This window comes from Meleagris gallopavo, chromosome Z, assembly GCF_905368555.1.
Source record: "Meleagris gallopavo chromosome Z, MGAL_WU_HG_1.1, whole genome shotgun sequence".
NCBI classification, from domain to species: domain Eukaryota; kingdom Metazoa; phylum Chordata; class Aves; order Galliformes; family Phasianidae; genus Meleagris; species Meleagris gallopavo.
In genome coordinates, this window is record NC_139435.1 from 511315 (window position 1) to 532015 (window position 20701).

General features: G+C 42.9%; 1 protein-coding gene across 7 annotated transcripts in view; it reads left to right on the forward strand.

Moving 5' to 3' along the window:
* Nucleotides 1-974: 974 nt before the first annotated feature.
* ATP8B1 (ATPase phospholipid transporting 8B1) overlaps nt 975-20701 on the forward strand; it is a 33083-nt gene continuing 13356 nt past the window's right edge. For 2 of the 7 annotated variants that reach the window (XR_014880360.1, XM_085212963.1), the window contains exons 1-16: nt 1038-1171; nt 1389-1525; nt 8690-8882; nt 10120-10217; nt 11427-11540; nt 12080-12178; nt 12267-12328; nt 12758-12830; nt 12925-12995; nt 15069-15151; nt 15850-16008; nt 16164-16252; nt 16962-17152; nt 18782-18990; nt 19982-20025; nt 20154-20313. Coding sequence is in view for 6 of the 7 variants with exons in the window: in XM_085212963.1 (XP_085069089.1) it covers nt 8702-8882; nt 10120-10217; nt 11427-11540; nt 12080-12178; nt 12267-12328; nt 12758-12830; nt 12925-12995; nt 15069-15151; nt 15850-16008; nt 16164-16252; nt 16962-17152; nt 18782-18990; nt 19982-20025; nt 20154-20313 (1633 nt within the window). In the remaining variant the exon portion in view is untranslated. Of the gene's footprint in view, nt 1172-1388; nt 1526-3838; nt 3962-8689; nt 8883-10119; nt 10218-11426; nt 11541-12079; nt 12179-12266; nt 12329-12757; nt 12831-12924; nt 12996-15068; nt 15152-15849; nt 16009-16163; nt 16253-16961; nt 17153-18781; nt 18991-19981; nt 20026-20153; nt 20314-20701 lie in introns of those variants that run through there. The other 5 variants (XM_085212966.1, XM_085212964.1, XM_085212968.1 and 2 more) reach the window with 5 other exon arrangements.

A 20701-nucleotide genomic window follows, 5' to 3' on the forward strand; every position in this document is an offset into this window, starting at 1 on the left:
AGGTCCTGGCAGGCCACAATACCGTCCTCCTGGAGCCTTCTCCTCTTTAGGCTGAGAGCCCCAGCTCTCTCAGCCTGTCCTCACAGGGGAGGTGCTCCAGCCTTTGATCATCTTTGTGGCCCTCCTCTGGACCTGCTCCAACAGTTCCATGTCCTTCTTGTGTTGGGGGCTCCAGTACTGCAGGTGGGGCTTCATGAGAGCAGAGCAGATGGGCAGAATCAGCTCCCTTGACCTGCTGGTCACACTTCTCTTGATGCAGCCCAGGGTACAGTTGGCCTTCTGGGCTGCAAGCACACATTGCCAGCTCTTGTTGTAGTCAAGTCCGAAGAAATCATAGAATCACAGAATGGCCTGGGTTGAAAAGGACCTCAAAGATCATCCAGTTCCAACCCCCTGCTGTGTGCAGGTCACCAACCAGCAGCCCAGGCTGCCCAGAGCCACATCCAGCCTGGCCTTGAATGCCTCCAGGGATGGGGCACCCACAACCTCCTTCAGCAACCTCCTCATATCCAAACTAAGCTTCTCCTGTCTCAGTCTAAGACCGTTCCCCTTGTCCCATCACTATCTGCCCTCACAAACAGCCGTTCCCCCTCCTGTTTATACACTCCCTTCATATACTGGAAGGCCACAATGAGGTCTCCCCAGCGCCTTCTCTTCTCCAAGCTAAACAATCCCAGTTCCCTCAACCTTTCCTCATAGGTGCTCCAGCCCTCCGACCATCTTAGTGCCCTCCTCCTGCCCCGCTCCAACAGCTCCACGCAATCCTGCGCCTTGCAGCCTCCCAGGCGTTACTCCACTTCACTGCGGTATCCAGGCCTCTCAGCCCGGCTCAGTGCCCGTCCCACACCTCAGCACCCGACCCAGGCCCGGCTGCAGGTCCGTCACACCCTCTCCCTGCAGATCCGACGTATGACTGCTGGCCTCGCGGCCGCCGCCGGCGCGGCGCCTCCCCCCGCACGGAACCCGTCCGGCCGGTCTGGCAGCGGGCGGAGCGGCGGCCGTCGGGGCACGAGCGGTCGTTGGGCGGGCGGGCGGGCGGGGGGGGCCGGCAGCCGCGCACAGGTGGTGCGGGCGGGCGGTGCCGAAACTTGGGGCGGGGGCCGGGGGCCGGGGGCCGGGGTTGGTGCCCGTCGGCCTTGGCGAGGCGTTGTGCGCTTTGCGGTGCGGTGAGGTGTGCGGGAGCGTGGCCGGACCTGGGGCTGGGGGCGGCGGGGCGGGAGGGCGAAGCAAGGGAGTCGAGCCGCGAGGCCTGTGGGCAAATCGTTTTGTTGTGGTTTTTCTTTCTTTCTTTCTTTATTTTTTCCCCCTTCAGGACACCCGAGCCTGAAGGCCGTGTGTTCTGTTGTCGTGTCGTTTAAAAACGTGAATGTCTGCACTTGCTCGCTCAGGAACGCCGTGTGAGGCGATGCGGAGCCGTGTCCCGAAGCCGGACGTCGACCTGGCCGCGCCGCCCGCGCTCTGAGCTGCGCACCGAGGGGAGGACGAGGCGTGCTGTGCTGCGGATCCCGCTGCCTGCGCCGCGCCTGTGAGTCGGTTTCCTTCCTCGTGTGTGTTCCTGAGGAAAACAGCCATAGTGGTTGTGGGTAATTACCCGTTAGTTCGTGTTTGTACGGCCTTTAGAGCAGTTACAGGAGTCCATGTTAAGAAACTGTCCTGATTCTGTAGCAGAGCGCTGGAGGTTGCTCGTGAGGCTGGAACAGCTGCCCAGAGAGGCTGTGGATGCCCCGTCCCTACAGATGTTCAAGGCCAGGTTGGATGGGGCCCTGGGCAGCCTGGTCTGGTCTTAAATGTGGAGGTTGGTGGCCCTGGATGTGGCAGGGGGTTGGAGCTTTGTGATTCTTATGGTCCCTTCCAACCTTGGCCATTCTGTGAGGCTCATCAGGCTGCTGGCAGATGGAAGGAGCCTTCTGACGGACACAAATCTGCATCTGAGCCCTACTACCTGCTGCTTTGTTTCCATAGCATCCCTCTTCCGGACGGCTAAGTACAGAGGTGTTAAATGGCACACGAGGTGTCCTTCCACTGAGCAAATGTCAACAGAGACACTGAAACTGCGGGCACAGTATGTGGTGCTCCTGGCAGTAACCATGCTGCCTTTGCTCAGTGCATGGCAGGCAGCGGGTGCTGCAGCTGCAGGGAGCCCAAGGTCTGGGCATGTTGGTGGGGCTGCTAGCAAACTTCGTTGCCATGTGTTCCTTAACTCTATAATTGTCTCTAGATAATGTGAGTTTAATTCCCTGCTTAAGGTGTCCTTGTTAAGCTCAGATTTACTCACAGTTTTCTGCTTGGATCTGTTTGGTTCTCTTTTATAAAGCTTTCTTTTCTGAGACTGATTCAAATGTCGGGGGATGTTTGGTCTGTGTTTTTCTCCACCAGTCTCTGCATTGATATTACTGAAGTTCACCTCAGCGTATGGTTGCTTGTGCATCTGTCCCACACCTGTTTGTCCCTTTGTTAATCTGTAGGTAATGCGAAGCAATGCCCTGTAACTTATTCTCTTCATCCACAGCCTGTGAATATTCCAGTCCCTTGGCTTGCAGTTTGTGATGTTGAATTCAACAAGCCGCTTGCTTGCTTTGCATTGAAGTCCTCTATTTAAATTAGCTAGAATTCATTTTCCATCTTCTTTTGTTGCTGTGGCTTTTATTTTAATGTCACTGGTTTTCATACTGGGCTTAACTGTAATGAGCTACCTCCATTTAGATATTGGTAGAGGTTTGATTGATTCTGTTTCAATTACGAGGGGTTTTGATGTTCTTCCTTGGCTGTTTCTTTTATCTGGCCTCTGCTAAATGAGGTGCTTTGTTTAGATGTAATTGAATGCAGGATATTAGCCAGGAGCTCCTGAAACCCAACCCTGGCTCTGCCTGTGACTTACCATGTGGCCTTGGGCAAATCTCTTACCCTTTGTGACCTGTGCTTGTTGGGGTGAAGGATGTGGTTCCTGCCTTGTCCGCTGGAGACTGAAGGTTCAGGAGCTCTCAGCCCCCTTTGCAAACACTCAGTGCACTGCTTCTGCATCTCTGCTTTTTTGCCAAGCTCACAAAGTTATTCTGTGACTTACAGTGATCCGCTTAGTGCTGTGTTGTGTTGTTGTTTTTCTCGTCTGTTCTTAGATGAATCAAAAATATGTATTTTAATCTGACCAGCAGAGGCAGACAGCTTGGGCAAACTTGTAGATGCCTTTGTCTATAGGCTGGTGCAGAGGGATGCGCAGGAAAGTGCAAAGAAAAAGCGTGGAAGGGTGAGCACTGCAGAGAAAGCAACGTTAGCAAACCCAAGGACAGTACCAGGACTGTTGCTGAAGTGTCTTTCTGAGGGCAGGAAGAGGAGGTAGCATGAATGGCCTGGAGATCTGATCAGAAATAGTGCTTTTTTTTCCCAGCAGCTCCCTCAAGCTATGCTGCCTGCTGGGCAGCCCAGGAGAGTCCCCAGCTTTAGTGGTGATGGGAGAGGTGCAGTAACTGCAATCTGCAACTGTGATCTGTAGTGGGAAGTAACTTTTACAGTTTAAAATGGCTGCTGGTTTTGGTGGAGAGCTGAAACAGCTGAGAAAATAACTGTTTAAACTTCCAAAACGTCTTTCAAGACAGTTTATATATGCACAAAAATAATTATTTCTTCCTTTATTAATCTAATCCATGTAGTTTTATACCATGAATCATGGGAGGAAGTTTAATAATCTCTGTAAAATGCAGGTGGAAACCCCTGCAGAATACTCTTACGGCTACAGCTTGAACAAAGGTTGCCTCCTTTATTATCGTTTGCAAAGATAACTTGGCTTGACTTGGACTTTAGGAGAAGGAAAGTCTATATCTGTTAATGAAAAATCCTAGTGCAGATAATGGGTAAAATTAGCATTTTGTTTCTGTAAGTGCCTCATCTTCAACCGTCATTGCTTGGCTTCAGACAACTGGGACTGTGGGCTGTGGATCTGTCTGCTGTCAGCTTCCAGTTTTCAGTAAGTGGTAAATTAATCTCTTCCTTCTGTAGAGTCCTTTTGGCTCATAATGATAATTTATTTATGTTAGAATATTCTTCGTGTTCATTTTCACACATTCAGTAATTTTGTAGTTCATTGATCCTCGCAGTTGAAAAAGTTTGGTGAAATACATTTTTGGAAACGCCTGTTTTAGTGAGTGGTTGCCGTTGGTGACTTTATCCTGGAGCTAAAATTTCAAGAGTGGAAGGGAAGGCAGGTGAGGAGAAGTTAGTTATTCACTGGATTGTAACCATCTTAAATCTGTCTTCTTGTGGTGGATGTCAGTGCTGATGTGACTGCTCGCTGTCAGTGTACTGATGATGCTAGGTGCCTCCACTATGGTAATATTTGAGGGAAAAGGAAATATCTGCTATTCGGATGAAGTTCTTAGTATCTTCTGCACAGGTTGTGGCCAAAAATTGCCTGAAATGATCTTTTTTTAGAAATATTTCCTGTGAGATGAGATGGTATTGTGAATCAAAATATACATAGTTTATGTATAAAAGCAGTGTATGTATGTCTGTTTGTATACATGTGTGTGTAAAATCTGGGTCTGGGTGAGTGACAGAAATAGGTGACCTAACCAAGCTGACTCAAATGGGATGCTGCTCACAAAACAGGTTTCCCAAGGTTTTGCAGTGATTGTCTGATTCTCTGAAAGGGCTGCCTTAACCTTTTCAGTTCTGCTATGCCACGGAGGTGAGCTCAGACCTGCCAGGTGTGACGTGTATTCTGGTGAGCTGGGATCTGTGATGTGGAGGTATTGCTGCACCACATGTATTTTTCCCTTAGCCACGTTTAATCACTTGAATTAGGATGGGAAGCGTGAGTCACCTCCTGTTAAGCCTGTGTTGGCACTGCCCAACTCCAGCAGGTTTCGAGGTGGCAACTTTTTTCAAGATCACCATGCATAGAAAGGGAGTGGGAGCTCTGATAGACCAGCAAGTCGCTGCTTGTTCCCTGCACTCTGATGGAGCAGCTTGAAAGTAAGTTCACCTATTTTCCCAGGACAGATATTCAGCAGTTTTGTTTCCTGAAACTGTGCTGAGAGCTGATGTGTGTCTGCTAGGTCAGGAGCTGAGGAACCAATTGCCTGGGCAGTGTGTGTCTGGGCAGAGTCTGCTTCTCTACTGTGCCAGGCACCAAACCCCACTGTTTATGATAGTCACAGAGAACTCTTAGGCTGGCATCAAGGTCGTACACCATATCTGATGTGTTCTGAATTATAAGCCTTGTTTGTTAGTTTGTTTGTTCTTAATGCAACATTTGTTTGATTAACCTTGAAGAGTTGAGGCCTCGGGATTCTAAGTGCATTTGAGAATCTCCAACTAAACTGAATCCTAGATAACATTTCTAGGTGTGGAACTTTAAGCTTTTAATAAACTCCTCACATCCTCCTCCATCTTGCGTGTGTCATAACATACGCAGTTAAGATAAATATTGTTAAGATATAGGAAACCAAAGAGAGGAAATTGTCTGCTGAGCGTTCTATATCCAAACAAGGAAGAAGTGGTTGGGGTTTGAAGGGTGGGACAGTCTTGCACGCTGGAGCCATTGGGTGGTGGAATTCGGAATCCTGACAGGAGGAAGCAAGGCAAGTCACAGAATCATTAAGGTTGGAAAAAATCTCAAAGGTCACCAAGACAAACCATCAGCCCACCCCTACCATGCCCACTGGCCATGTCCCCAGGTGCCACGTCTCCACAGTTCTTGAACATCTCCAGGGATGGTGACTCAGTGATTTCCCTGAGCAGCCCGTGCTAGTGCCTCACCACTCAAGTCCACAGCCCTGGACATGAGGAGAGCAAGGATCTACTTGGAAGTGTTCCATGGGGCACGGTCCTGGAGAAGAGAGTTCAGATTTGTTGTCTGGTTTCCAAGGATCTCCTCCTTCCAGAGCAGGAAGTCAAGCTAGTGTGGCTGGGATGTGCATAGATCAACAAGGAACTGCTGCCAAAATTCAGACACAAAAAGGACACGTACAGAAAGATGAAAACAGAGACAGATGATGCGGGAAGAACAATAGAGATACTATTTGAGTGTTCTCAGAAAGGGTTGGGAAAGCCAAAGCCTGCCAGTATGCTGCCTCAGATGAAAAGAACCATGCCTGCAGTCACAGGTGAATTAAAATAGTTATGTAAACTATTGAGGTTGCCTTTCTCCAATGTATTTCAAAATGGAACTCTACCAACATTCCAGTATTCCGTGAGGATACATAAGGAAGTTGGTGCATTTCAGAATGATGACTGATTGTTAGTTCTGATTGGGAAATATCATTCCTCCCATGTATGTCATTTTGGGGATATTTGGGGATGTTTTGATGTAGTCATTCCCTGAAGTAAGTCCAGCTGTTCCGTATCAAGTAGATACACAGATAGACGGCCTTGTGGCTGCAGGCCTTGAGCTCATTCAGTTGATGCTTAGAGGAGCTTGTAGTGATGGTTATGTCCTTGTCCTATTTGTGCTGTTCCATACTCTTTTAAGTAAATTCTTTTCCTTACAGTGTCATTAAGGAGGTTGTTCATAAGATACATTCTGTGTGCTCGTTCAAGAACTTGTCAACTCTAGAATTTCCTACCTATTTTGAGCAGTATGTCATCCATTTCACATTTTGAAAGCAAATCTAGTTTTGTTATTTGCCTGTTATCTTGCAGAAGCTCTTCTTACAGGTAGGTTAGTTCAACAATATATTTTTAATGAAGGGTGATAGTCTATTAAAGCATTTGGCTGGAATCCCTGAAGTGGGGATAGAAATGCAATATCTTGCCATTGAAAGGCTCCAGCTCTCACTGCTGCTTTTTGAGAGCTAAATAGTGGGCTGCAGGAGGATTATCCAGACCCATGCTATCCCTTAACAGAGTCATAAAATCCTTAAGGCTGGAAAAGATCTATAAGATCACCTTGTCCAACCCCATTCCACTCCCACTATGCCCACTAAGCCGTGTACCCAACTGCCATATCTACACATACATGCTGTAATGACCCCCTTCTCTGCTGGCAGGGTGCCCCCTGGCAGTTCAGTTCTTTGGGGATGTAAAAGGAAGGGAATCCCTTTCAATTTCCCTTGGACAGGCCATCAGACTGGTAGCATCATGGGGTATTTTAGGTGATTCCATTTAGCTGTGCATTTATAAAAGAAATGCAGGGTGGTGGTTTGGGTTTATTTTTTACATCTAAGTCTTTTCATGATTATTTAGTTGATTAATCAGTTGAGTAAAGATTAATAGACCGAAGATTCTGTGTGTCAGGTGTGTGAACTTATTTTGCCTTCACTTGAGAGCAGTTCAAAGATCCAGTGGTGCTTTTAGTTCTGAGGGCCACACACGTAAGTGTTTTCAGCTGTTCCCTGCATTTTGTTCCACACATGAGGTGTTAGTATTGCAGTGGCTGTGACTGCTTCTTTGCAAGCCTCAGTGGGGAGCAGCTGAGGGAACTGTGGTTGCTCAGTCTGTGAGTCTTATGAGTTCTGTAACTCTGAGAGTGTTTAGAACAGACAATTAAAAGTTTCACGTTGCATGTCCCATGTGTTAGTGACCAGCTGTAATGTCCCAGCTAATGGCATTGGTGAGTGGCTCCTAGCAGCCTGAGTGGTTTTTTAAGAAGCTGTGTCCATCTCTATATTCTGATTGGGTGCCTGCAGGTTTGGTTTTAGTTTTAAGCTAGCTGTTCTGAAGCATTCACTTGTGTGCTGCTGCTCAGAAGTGGATCACGCTTTGAGCTGCCAGCCCACGGTCGTGTCATTTGAGCAGCATATTAAGTGCTCATTTAATATTTATATCTCTCATAAGAGATATTAAGGAAGGAAGGCAGTTCTGCTCTGTAAAAATGGAAACCAAAGTGGTTACCAGCAGGGTTTGGTGTCAGCCCCAGTGATTGCTGTTGGCTGGCATTGCTGACAGCAGTGTGGAGATAGAGTGACGGAGCTTTACATGTGCTGAGGTGACACTGGGCTGCGGGGACCCAGGAGAGGCTGGCTGGGGCTGGCAGGCTTCTGAGCTCCAGGAGGCAGCCCCTTCTTCTCCCTGGAGTTTTCAATCACATCAGAGTCTTTTCAGAAGTGTTGATCTTCCAAAGCAAGTAACTGAAGCTTGAGTACAAGAAATTTGGAAATTGCGTGGCTAGAAATGAACTGTACACACTCACTGGGGCAATCTGAACTGTTGTACCAGGTCAGTCATTAAAATGCCAGGACACTAAGTGAAGCAGTGAATAGGCCAACTGTCAGTGTAGACCTCCCTAGGAGTTGTACAGGTGGCTGTTTGCGGGGGGATGTGGGTTGGAGTTACAAGTGAGAGTTGGTTGCTGGGTTCAGTTTACAGCCAATTAATTGGAGCAGCTGAAGGTGTGGAAGTGGTCTCAGTGACCTAAAAATGCTGAAGGAGGCTAGGGCCCAGCTCCTGCACCCCTCTGATCCTGATGCTGCTGCACATGTGGGTTGCATGGCTACTGAGAGCTGGATGTTCCCAGGCTTGCTTGTTTCTGCATCCCATTAAGGATGTCCTGCATCATGACTGTAAGATCCTCCTTGGTCTGCTGTGTGTGTGTGTAATTAAATATAGCACAGTTCAGTGCTCTCAGCTGCTCCAGGGGAACTAGTTTCAAATTTGTTTTTTGCTAAACATTATTGACAAAGTAAACTTACGGAGTTGTGGTTTCCAATACCTGCTTTGTTAGCTCTGCTTCTGAACCTTTACAAAATGCCTGCAGGGCAGTAGCAGCATGAGTTCGGAACGGGACTCGGAGACCACTTTTGATGAGGATTCCCAACCTAATGACGAAGTGGTGCCATACAGTGATGATGACACAGAGGATGAGCTAGACAGCCAGCAGCCTGCCGTTGAACCAGAGCAAAACCAAATCAACAGGAGCACCAAGGAGAGCCAGGAGCCACTGAAAAAAGGTACTATTCTGATGGAAACTTGCTTTGGGTAGCTAACGGTACCAAAACCAGAGGCTAAGCCACATGTGGATCCATCTTCTCTTTGTAATTTGTGTGTTAGATTGGATTTGGACTGGCTTAGAATCACGGAATGGCTCAGATTGGAAGGGACCTTAAAGATCTTCAGGTTCCAAAGATCATCTAGCTTATCCAAATGGAGAAGCGATTGGTGGCAATTCAATCTAATAAATATCTGTATGAAAGTCAGCTTAACTCCAGTCTGCATCTAGAATTCTGTGCCACTACCTGGTGCATAACAGTAATGATCTGCCTTGTATCCTCACATTAATTAAGGTGGATACTAGAAGTACATGGCCTGTGGTCCAAGAACTGCTTGAACAGAGCTTCACTTACTTGCCTTCTCCATCACCTGAAAATTGAAAGAAGCATAACACAGTTATTTCTATTTGGTTGTTGCTTTTCATAGCTTTCTAAAAAACTTCAACGTAGAAATGGATGGTTTCTTAGGAAATGCTTTTGAAACTTTTTCCCTGAGGAGGCTGTGTATCAATTCCAGCTTTAAATGCCAAATACTGAAGGTAACAGATCCAAGCAAGCTTGCTGGGTAGTTTGTAAGTGATTCTGAAGATTGTTGTCCAAAACTTCGGAAGGCTGCTGCTGACATCTCTTGTTTAGTTTTATTAAATTTGCTGCATACTGTAATTCATATTCCTGAGTTTTTAAGCAAGCAATGAAAATTCATGGCTGAGCACATTAAATTTTTACTTATGATTGTTAATGAAAACACACTATGTTTATATTAATGCATTTTTTTTTTTTTTTTTCAGAAAAATGAGTGTATCTTTCAATTTTTGAAAAGGCTGAGAAACCCTGTTTTTTGAGTGCACGGTGCTTCGCAGTTGTTAGCAAAAGAGTGGAAATAAGGGAATTTAGTCAAGGGTGCTTGACTGAATGTTTCTCTATGCTTTCAGTTTCCTGTGGGACTTCCAAATTGTTATGTGACTTTTTCCTACTTCAGTTTATTTTTTAACTAATTTATTTATTTGTTAGTAAAGACTAGTAATCTGGAAATATCTTACACATTTTATTGGATGATATAATATGAAAAGTCAGTTCCAGTCTTGTTTCAATTGGAATTACCTTAAAAAGATGGCGTTTGAAAGAACCTGACTCTGGTAGAATGGCTTCCTCATGTGTAACAATCAAATATTGACCCGTATTTACCTTTTTCTTCCAGACTGCAGCTGGCAAGTTAAAGCAAATGATCGTCACTTCCATGAACAGCCCCAGTTTAAGAGAAAAATATTTCTGTGCTTCAAAAAAAGCAAATATGCTGTAAGTTTTCTGTGCCTCAATTACATGGCTGTAGGACTTGTCAGGGTGAACGCTTTCTTGATCTCATTAAGGTCTTTTCAAACGTTGTTGACTGGTGTAAAAGCCACGATTAATGCTCTATTAGGATTTCCAGTAGAAGCAGGAAAATGTAATTGATTTGAGTTTGTGAATAGAAAATGTAGGTATCAAGAGACTTGCTTAAGACAAAGTAAAGAATTAAAAGCCAGATATCTTCAGATTCTGAATTTTATCCTGCCAAACTACAGCTGTTGCAAACATCAAGAAAGCTGCCTTCTTTCATCAAAGAAGGCTGTGTGTAGGATTAAGCAATATTCTGATGAAACTTGTCTGGAACAGTCTTAAAATTAGACTGTAGGGAATGTCTGTTCATTTAAACAGTGTTATTGCATGTACACCTGATTAGGATCAAGGAGACTGTTTAATTCAAAGTATTAAATTTGCGGTGCCAGTTGTGATTGACACAAAATTGGACTTTGGGGTTAACATGTCAACTCTGGTGTTATTGGTGGTGCATTGGCCAGTGTGTTTCATTGTGCCTGGTGAGATATCTACCTTACAAACTTCATGTTACTGAATGCATGATTATGAACATTTTATACCAAAATTTCTGCAGCTGGAGCCATTATTCAAACAGAAGTCCTTTATGTCTAACTAGGTAGGGACCACTGATGGAGGCTACTCTGAGCAAGTTTCACATAGTCCCTCCTGAAGTCTGATTCAAAGACTTGTGTCTGAACGTATTTTTGTAGATAGACATCTGACACCAATTGTATCCCTAATAGTGGTGCTGTGTATATAGCAAATAATGCTCATATGCCTTACAGAGAAAATAGAACAGGATAGGGAGAGCACTGAAGTTTTCCCCCCTGCACCATCTTCCTATGGGAGCTTCCTGGAGACAGGCTGTGCCCTTCTGCACTGTAGCTGTGTGATGTTCTGTAGTCCCTCAGTCTCACGAAGCTAGATATGAAGTCTGTGATGCTTTTTGGCTGTATTAATGCCAGTGAAACACACTATTTTTTTGTGTCATTATGATAGTAACCCACGTGAAACTGTTGAAGAAAGCTACAAGTCTAACAAAGTTTATAGGAAAGATTTCACTAGTAAATGTTTTATTAACATATGATCTGTACGTTTGTAAAGCAAGAAGAATCTTATGTTATGAATGACATTTGATTTATTCAACAGGGAAATGCAATTAAGACGTACAAGTACAACCTTGTCACTTTTTTACCACTGAATCTATTTGAACAGTTTAAAAGAGCAGCCAACACCTACTTTCTAGTACTACTCATTTTGCAGGTAAGGCATGATTTATAAACAGAGAATAGGAATTGTAAGTGAGTTTGAGGTGCTGATCTACCAAGTTGAATAACACGATACAATTAATTGCTGTCCTTTCAGGAAATTGCATGATATCTGTGAGGGACCATATCTGAACAACTATAGAAACTAAGGATATCTTAACAGAAATCCAAATCACCCTACCCTACTTTTGTATTACCTTAGATTAGCTAGTTGTTAAATTGATTAATTTTGTGAGGAAAAGTTGATTCTTTTGTCTGTTACTCTGTAAAACATGACGACTTCCACGTCCCATTCATAAAGCAGAAGCTCCAAGAGAAAATACAAGCAATTACAATTGCTAAAGAGGAGCCAATGTTCAGGCACGACAGCATGGCCAAGCTTTGCTAGCAGAGTTTTTCTTTCCATCTTCATAACCTGATTTAAAATTCTCTGATGTGTTGGTTCCTCTTGTAATGTCATAACTGGCCTGCTACTTACTGTTTCTGAAGTGAGCCTGATGATTATCCTGTACTGATTCTGTTTGTCTCTGATAGGCAATTCCCCAGATAAGTACTCTGTCATGGTATACAACGCTGGTGCCCTTACTCTTGGTGCTGGGAATAACTGCGGTCAAAGACCTAGTGGATGACATAGTAAGAAACACGTTCTGTTGATACTAAAAGCAAAAGAAAACAGTTGTTTCGTGCAGTTGGGAGTACATTCTCTCCTCCTGCTTTTCAGGTTCGTCACAGGATGGACAATGAGGTTAATAATAGAGCATGTGAAGTCATCAGGGAAGGAAGGTTCGTAGTTTTCTTCTTAAGGTAGTAACTGATGTTTGTTGCTTTGTTACATAAACCATACGTGACAGAGAATGTTCAGCTTTTTGTTCTCTACTATTCCATACGTCTGTGTGAAAAGCTAATTGGAAACAGAAGGGAATTGCTGAAAGGAGTCATTTAAACTTAGTTCTTAGTGACACTCAATCTGTGCTAAAAGCAGCTTCATTGGAGAGGTGGACAGAAACTCATATATAAGCAAGCAGGGAAGAAAGGAGATAGGCTTTCTTCTAAGTTTTAGACCCCCATCTAAATTACTGTTTCGAAAAACAAGAGACATCTTAACCAAGATGTAATGTTTTTGTACTACAGAAAGTTTAATATTTCATGATTTGTAGGGTGGATACTATTCCAGATGAAATAATAATAATCATTAAACTATCTTGGTACTAGGTTCAAAAGCATGAAGTGGAAAGATATTAAAGTTGGTGATATCATTCGTCTGAAGAAGAATACTTTCGTTCCTGTAAGTGCTTTAGATACATTTGTTTTGTATTCCTACAGAATTCTGTAAGATCTTGACTTGGATTTATTTGCTGCTTATTTATTTGTTTTACTAGGCTGATATTTTGCTGCTATCCAGCTCAGAACCAAACAGTCTCTGCTACGTAGAGACAGCTGAACTAGATGGGTAAGAATGTACATAAGGATTTTTTTTAATTTCGGCTTACTGGTAAAAGAGCAATAAGTGTATATTTCAGAAATAAGGCAATTAAATTAATACAATTATTTTTGAGGTAAGGTTGCAATTAATTGCTTTGTCTTCATGGGAAAGGTCAGTTCCTAGGTTCTTGTGCTAAGAAGCAATGGCAAACAACTGGAAGAAGAGGATGGTCCAGTCAGGGACCACCTGTACAAACTATCCCTGACAAGCCTGATGGGATTCATCTGAGGGTGGTGAAAGTTCTCTGGCATCATTGCTGAGCCATTGTCAGCCTTCTTCAAAAGGTCACAGAGACAAGGGGAGTTCCCAAGGCATGGTACACAGCAAGGATCACACTCTTCCACCAAAAAGAGCCAAAAGGATATGAAGGAAACTACAGACCAGTCTGCCTCGCCTCATTCCCTGGAAAAACTGCAGGACAGGAGAGATCATGGGAACTATTTACAGACATGCAGAAGACGAGAATTTGAGTGGGGAAAGCCAAAGATTAACATGGTGCTTAACCAGCCTGATTATTGCTTCCGTCTCGAAATGTCTTCTATATTGGATATGGGGCCCATTTCATAGCAGAAGATGTCATCCACCTTGATTTTATGAGTGCATTTGATAAGATATGCTTATTGACAAGCTGCTAGTGTCAGAACTGGACAGACAGATCACAAGTCTGGGAGATAGGAATGGGGAAACCAGCTGAACAGTTGAGAGCGGAGGTGGCTATGAAGTCCTGCACCTGGGGTGGGGTAATCCCAGCCAGCAGTACAGACCAGGATCTGACTGTCAGGAGTGCTGCTCCATGAAGCAGAACCTGGAGGTTCTTGTGGACAGCAGCCATTAGAGCACTCTTGGAGCAGTGGGCTCTGGCAGGCCTGCCATAACCAACCAAGAGATGAAATTGTTCTGTAGTTCCTGACACCTGTTAGCCACACCAGGAAAAATGTCCAGTGCTTGATTCCAACAGTTTGATGAACAGTAAAAACTAGCAAGGGTCCATTGAAGTGCCACCAAGATGACTGAAGTATTGGTGAACATGGTACACTGAGAACAGATGCAGAAGTGGTGTTATTCTGCCTGGAGGAGTGTCATTTAATAGTAGTCTTTTAGTATCTCACAGTTGGAGTGAAGATACAGTGTTCCCAAGGATGCACACTGACAGCATAAGGAATGCAAGAGAGTTCAGGGGAAATTCTGTCTGGATTTGTGTAAGAAGTGGTTTGTTTTTCTCACGATGAAGAATTTTTACCATTGGAGTAATCAAGATTTAGGTTGATGGGATCCTGGATAACTTCATCTGTGGTCTAGCTGCTGACAGGAGCTTGGACTGCTTATTGCCAGAGATCTGCAACCTGCCCTCTCCTATTTTTCTAGTCATGTCTTATTGCCTGTCAGAGCAAGAAAATTAAAATAACCAACAACAGAAGTCCAAATAAGCAAACAATTTTCTGTGGAAGTTTTTTTCATTGATGCTGCTTAAACAGTGTAAATCTTACTATTTCTGTCGTGTTGCTTTGCAAATGTTGTTTAGTTCATGTTGTCAGAGAAGGTAGTATTGATTTTTTGTTTTTCAAGAGAAGTCTGTGATAGCAGGGACTTCACCTAATGAGATGACATTAATTTTGCTTTCTCAGTCAACTTTTAGTGACCTTGTAAGCAGTAACTTGTAACATCATGCAAAATGTTTGCTCTCACTTGGAGCTCTTAACAATGTCAGTTATTAAATATTGCTTTGAGCAAACCATTAATTGCATTTAATTACTGCTGTAGTAGTACAGCAGTGTTTCTGAGAAACCTCACTTTTCTGAGTGAGAGGAGGTAAGGGGTTGTTACAGTGTCTGATCTTGTAGGTGAGGAAAATCAGCCAGTGTAATAATTGATTGTGTTGCTTGTGAGTGTTTCATGTCTGTGGAAACACACAGCTTTGCTTATTCCTTCCAGGTGGGAGGCTGCTGTCTACTGTGCATTGATTGACTTAATTTAATTTTGTTCAAATGTTTTTCCTGTCAAAGCTCTTAAAACAATGTGCTTTTTATCCTTTATTTTTAGTGAGACAAACTTAAAATTTAAAATGGCCCTTGAGGTAACAGACAGGTATCTTCAAGAGGAGAATGCGATGGCAGACTTCAATGGTTTGTACAGTTATATTTTTTTTATTACAGCTATTCAAATGTTGATCAAATGATTTACAGTCCACGTAAATACAGCAGAGAGTAGACTGAGGCATTAATACTGGTGCTTGTGACGCTGAAGTTAGCACTGGCAAATTGCACAAGGATGCTGTGAGGATGAGCAAAATACAGTCTATCTGAAAATAAGACCTGGAGCTTGAATGAACTATGACACATTGACCTTTTATTAGCATTTGCATGTGTTTTTCTATGGGGGAAAAAAAACAGTTTGCTGTCAGAGTTGAGCCTGGAAAGGTTTCTATTCATTTACTTATGTCTTGGTAAGTCTGTTGTCTATTTATTTACGTATCTTCTGATGATAGAGAATACAACATGAACCAAAATTCTAGGGCAAGCTGACTGTGGGAGTGATCAATCAGAGACAGTGGGAACAGGGCAAGTTCTAAGAGTAGAATTAAAATGTCACTGTTTGTAGCCAAAATATTCACAGATATCTGTCTTACCTTGTGAGATCGTTGCTGGGAAGTCTTCAGTAGTAGAAGAGCTGAACACTGTGTTCGTCCTGGAATTTAAGATCCAGAGAGAGCTTTGCTCTTGCAGTCAGGCCCTTGTTAAAATTTGAGAAATATTAAAAGAAAAAGTGGGCAAGAGGTTTTTGGTGGTAAATGCTGTGTATTAAACACATTCTCAAAACTTAGGTCTGATTGAATGTGAAGAACCTAACAACCGACTGGATAAGTTCACAGGAACATTATTCTGGAGAAACAGGAGCTATGCATTAGATGCTGATAAGATCTTATTACGTGGATGTAAAATTAGGAATACAGATTTCTGCCATGGGGTTGTCATATTTGCAGGTATGTCTGAAATTAATATGTGTAACATTTGCTCATCAAAAGAGTACTCCCAGGAGGAAAATTGTGCCCTTCTCTTATAAACTTTGACTATTCCCACTTTTTAAAAATGACGTTTGCTGTGTTAAATCTTTCCTTTTTTTTTTCTTTTTCCTTAGGTGCTGATACAAAAATAATGAAAAATAGCGGAAAGACAAAATTTAAAAGGACAAAAATTGACTCCCTTATGAATTACATGGTTTACACTGTAAGCCTTTTTCTTTAAAATTCAGAAGTTTGAGTTCATTTTTAAGTAAACAGATTGAATGCAAACTTAGGAAGCTTTTTTTTTTTTTCCTCTGATATAAACAGTATACATCTTTGTTTGGAGTTGGGATGAAGTAGGGGGAGGAATCTAGCAGTTGGAATCTATGGCCCTAAAATGGAGATAGAAGGCAGCCTGCACAATGCAGAAGTGTATTTCAAAGCCAGTGTTGTGGGTGCTTCTGTCTGCACTGAACTGCTGGGTAGAGAGCCTTGAGGATCCAGGTCCTGGTCCCAGGGTCTTCTCAGCACCTGCATTTCTTCTCTTGGAACCTGTATGAGGAATGCCTCTGTCCCCCAGCCCATGCTTTAATCAGCAAGATGATTCCCTGAGATATGGGAAAGAGGTAGAGGGAGCTGGGCAGCTGGCAGGTGGAGGCACTTAGCTCAGCACCAGTACAGCCCTGCTCGGTGCATGTTCCCGTGCCCTACTTGCTGCCTTCTTAAGCAAGTGTCAAAACATGAGAACTGTGCTTGGGGCATAGCCTGAAATTAGAACTCAGATTACCTAAAGAGTCTATTTTGTGGGAAAGGTTCGCTCACCTTCTCATTATTTATTGTTTATGTAATATTTTGGTTTGAACATGTTGATTTGAGAATGAAGTCTAGCAAATATTATTGAGGTGCCATACAGCTCTCTGTATACACTGCAGATCTTTGTTGTCCTCATCCTGCTTTCGGCTGGCCTCGCCATCGGGCACACCTACTGGGAGCAGCAGATTGGCAACTCATCTTGGTACCTCTACGATGCACAGGACTACAGTCCTCCGTACCGCGGCTTCCTTAACTTCTGGGGCTATATCATTGTTCTGAACACTATGGTTCCCATTTCTCTCTATGTGAGGTAGGTCAGCACCTTTCAATAGTTGGACTGTTGATAGGATTCAGTTACTAAACTTCAGAATTATATTAGGAAGAAATTCTTTACTCAGGGGATGGTGAGGCACTGGCACAAGTTGCCCAAAGTAGTTGTGGATGCCCCTTCTCTGGAGGCATTCAGGGCTGAGTTGACCTGGGCAGTCTGGTTTAGTGACTCGTGACCAGCCTATATTAGGGGGGTTGGAACTAGATGATATTCTTTGATTGCATGAACTAACAGCCAACAAAGTTTACTTTCCATGGTGGTGACAGATGCAGCTTCACGCTGGATGGGAACACAGGTTGATATACTATCTTACTGAGAAGATGATATGCTCTATTTGTTAGGATTCTAGAAGAAAGTGATTTTTTCTGTACCATTTTCATATAAAATCATCACCCAAATCCCTTGGACACAGAATTTGAAGATACTGAATTTGTCTTACATTGATAAGTATATATGTACTTTACAATTTGACTAAGGAAAAAACTTTCCCGAGCAGTGATCTGTGACAGTATAGGAGAGTTATCTTTCTGCAATTTAAATTCTTGATCTAATTCTACAATCTTACAGTGCATGAAAGAAACTACTTTTGTAATAAAATGAAATAACATATTCATTCTTCAAAAGAAAAACCTTAATGCTCTTATCATAGAATCATGTAATAGTTTAGGTTGAAAGGACCTTTGAGATCATCTTTTTCCAACCCCCCTGTCATGGATAAGGACACCATCCACTAGACCAGGCTGTTCAAAGCCCTGTCCAGCCTGGCCTTTAAAACTGTGCAAAGCTGGCCTTTTTCTAATTTAACAACTGTGATCCCAATAACATCAAAATTTTCACAAAGTTAACAAAAAGTTGAATACTACTTTTAAGACTTTTTACTTTATCAAAATAATTTCTATTTCCAGTGGCTTTTGCTTCAGCCTCAAAGCTCCTTGTCACACTTCAGTTTCAAAGTTTAAATCCTTCATAACATACAGTAGATCTAAAAGAAAAGATTACGGTACCACAGTGAACATGAATACAACAAAAAGGAGGTGCTTTTTAATAGTAGTAATAAAAATCAAGTTCTATTCATTGGGGATTCTACAATGAATTCTTACTAGTTGCTTCTAACAAATAGCGTGTTAGTATTTGTTTTACTTCAGAATCACTAGAATTTGGGCATAAGATGCTCTGATGTCAGAGTTTAAATGCATTAACGATTTTACCCTTGACAAGCACATCTAGAACATACCTAAAGTCCTTCAGTTTCCTACATCCTCTTCTCCAAACGGTACTTAAAATGCTATCCCCATGTTGGATTTCTATTTGCTGTAGCAGCATTGATATTTTTTGGCTTGATCAGGATACAGAGGCTTTTCTGCAGTCACTGCAGTGTTGTTGAAGTTGAGCTGTGTGGTCTGACGTTGGGTTGAGCGGCCTGTCTAGGGGTTATGGCACTCTGTAATGAACTGGTAAAATGTGATTGTTTTGTCTTAAGCTCCTATGCTATATAGGCAATCTTGAGTCTCTGAAAGTACAGCCAGAGCCCTCCAGATCTGATAAAATGTCATTATTTTGAATATAAGTTACAACTGGCAGCAACAACTTCTGGTTTATTTCATTTAGCGTCGAAGTGATTCGTTTGGGCCAAAGTTATTTTATAAACTGGGACCTGCAAATGTATTACCCTGAGAAGGACACGGCTGCAAAGGCCAGAACCACCACTCTGAATGAGCAGCTGGGGCAGATCCATTATATCTTCTCCGACAAGACAGGAACTCTCACACAGAACGTCATGACATTTAAAAAATGCTGCATAAATGGCCAAAGATACGGTAAGTCCGTGCCATGACGTTGCAAGCCCCACGGGGAAAACCAGGTTCTGATTTCCACATCAAGTGCCAAAGCATTGCAGTACCAAAGGCAGGGTTTGCTGCTGGCAGTAGCACTGGCAATTCCATATCTGGATGCACAGCTGGGAGTGTCTGTGTCCAGCCAGTATCCTCTGTGCACCTGATGTGTGTCAGGGGCTCTTTGGCAGCCTGCACAACACAGCTGGCAGCCTCAGGTTGATCTCCCACTGTAAGTCTGTGAAAATGAGTAGGAACTTGAATTCTGGTTTGAAATCAGGTGCATGGAGGTCTTTTTGTTTCAAATGAACTTCCACAGCATAGCCCTGGCATTGAGTAAAGCTCCAGTAAAATTGAACTGTAGTTTTCCCCTTGTTTTCATCCTTTTGAAGGGCAAACAATGAAGCGGAATCTTCCAAATAGAAAAGTCAGAAACGAGTAATTTACAGACTGCTTTCTTTTATTAGAAATGCTCTGGCAGAGTTAATCCAAGGAACAACTAAGAAAGTGTGGTAAGAGCAGAAGCTTTTCATTTTAATGTTAGTTCCTTCTGTTTATGAGTTTGTCTGTATTTGGAATAACGCAGTGATGTTCTCCATAACAGAACCACTGTTTGTCAGTGCAAACAACAGAGTGTGCTTCTTAAACATCTGACCTCCAAGTTAAGAAGAAGGATTTCTGACAGTGAAGGCTCTGTTAAAACAACAAGGATGTTTTATGACACTTGTACAAGATGCCTTTTTTCTAATTTTTCTGGTATCACTGACATAGTGATACCAGCATAGGCAGGTATAGCCACCAGAATAAAAGGTACTGATGATATGAATGAATCTGACTTTTTTTTTTTTTTTTTTTTAATCTGAGATATTCTGGTACGATAGATGTAGCTACTCTATACTGCTGACCTTGTGAATGAGTTGTAACAATCTTTTTTTTCCTGTCCTGTTTCTTGGAACGGATGGTGCTTGCATTGCAGGAGACTGCCGGGATGGAGCAGGCCAGCTCCCAAGCCACCCAGAGGTAGGTTTGTGTGATCCAGCATCACAGACCCTGCAGTTTGTAGGAGCACTGTCGTGCTAAAGTATGAGGAGAGGCAGGTAGGCACAAAAGATTGCACATGGGATAACGCTAATTCTTCTATTTCTAAGCAGCAGGTGGATTTCAGCTGGAATATGTATGCAGATGGAAAGTTCTTGTTCTATGATCACTATCTCATAGAACAAATAAAGTCCAAAAAGGAACCAGAAATCCAGGAGTTCTTTCTTCTGCTCTCTGTTTGTCATACAGTCATGGTGGATGTTTCTGATGGTGAGTATGTATTTTTTTTCTTGTGCTCTTGGAAACAGTAATTGAAGTTCAGTTGCACAAGAGGGCAATCCAAAACTAATGTAGATCTCACAAACAAGGAGATATAGACTGTTCTTTTAAACAGAAGCAAGACGCAGTTCTTCTTCAAGACCCAGATCCTGTACTGAATTTATCTAGCTCTTTGCGGAAGGAAAGCTGTCTTTAATGATGGTTACAGTTTTGGCAAATGTGCACCTTAAGTAACAGCAGATTGAGAAAGGTAGTGGAACGGTTTATATAAACATCTTGAGTTCCTGTGAACAGTCTTCTTTCTACTCAAATGCATCTTTAAATCTCAAAAACATGAGCCTGAAATAAAATGACACTAGCATAGTCTCTGGTTCCCCAT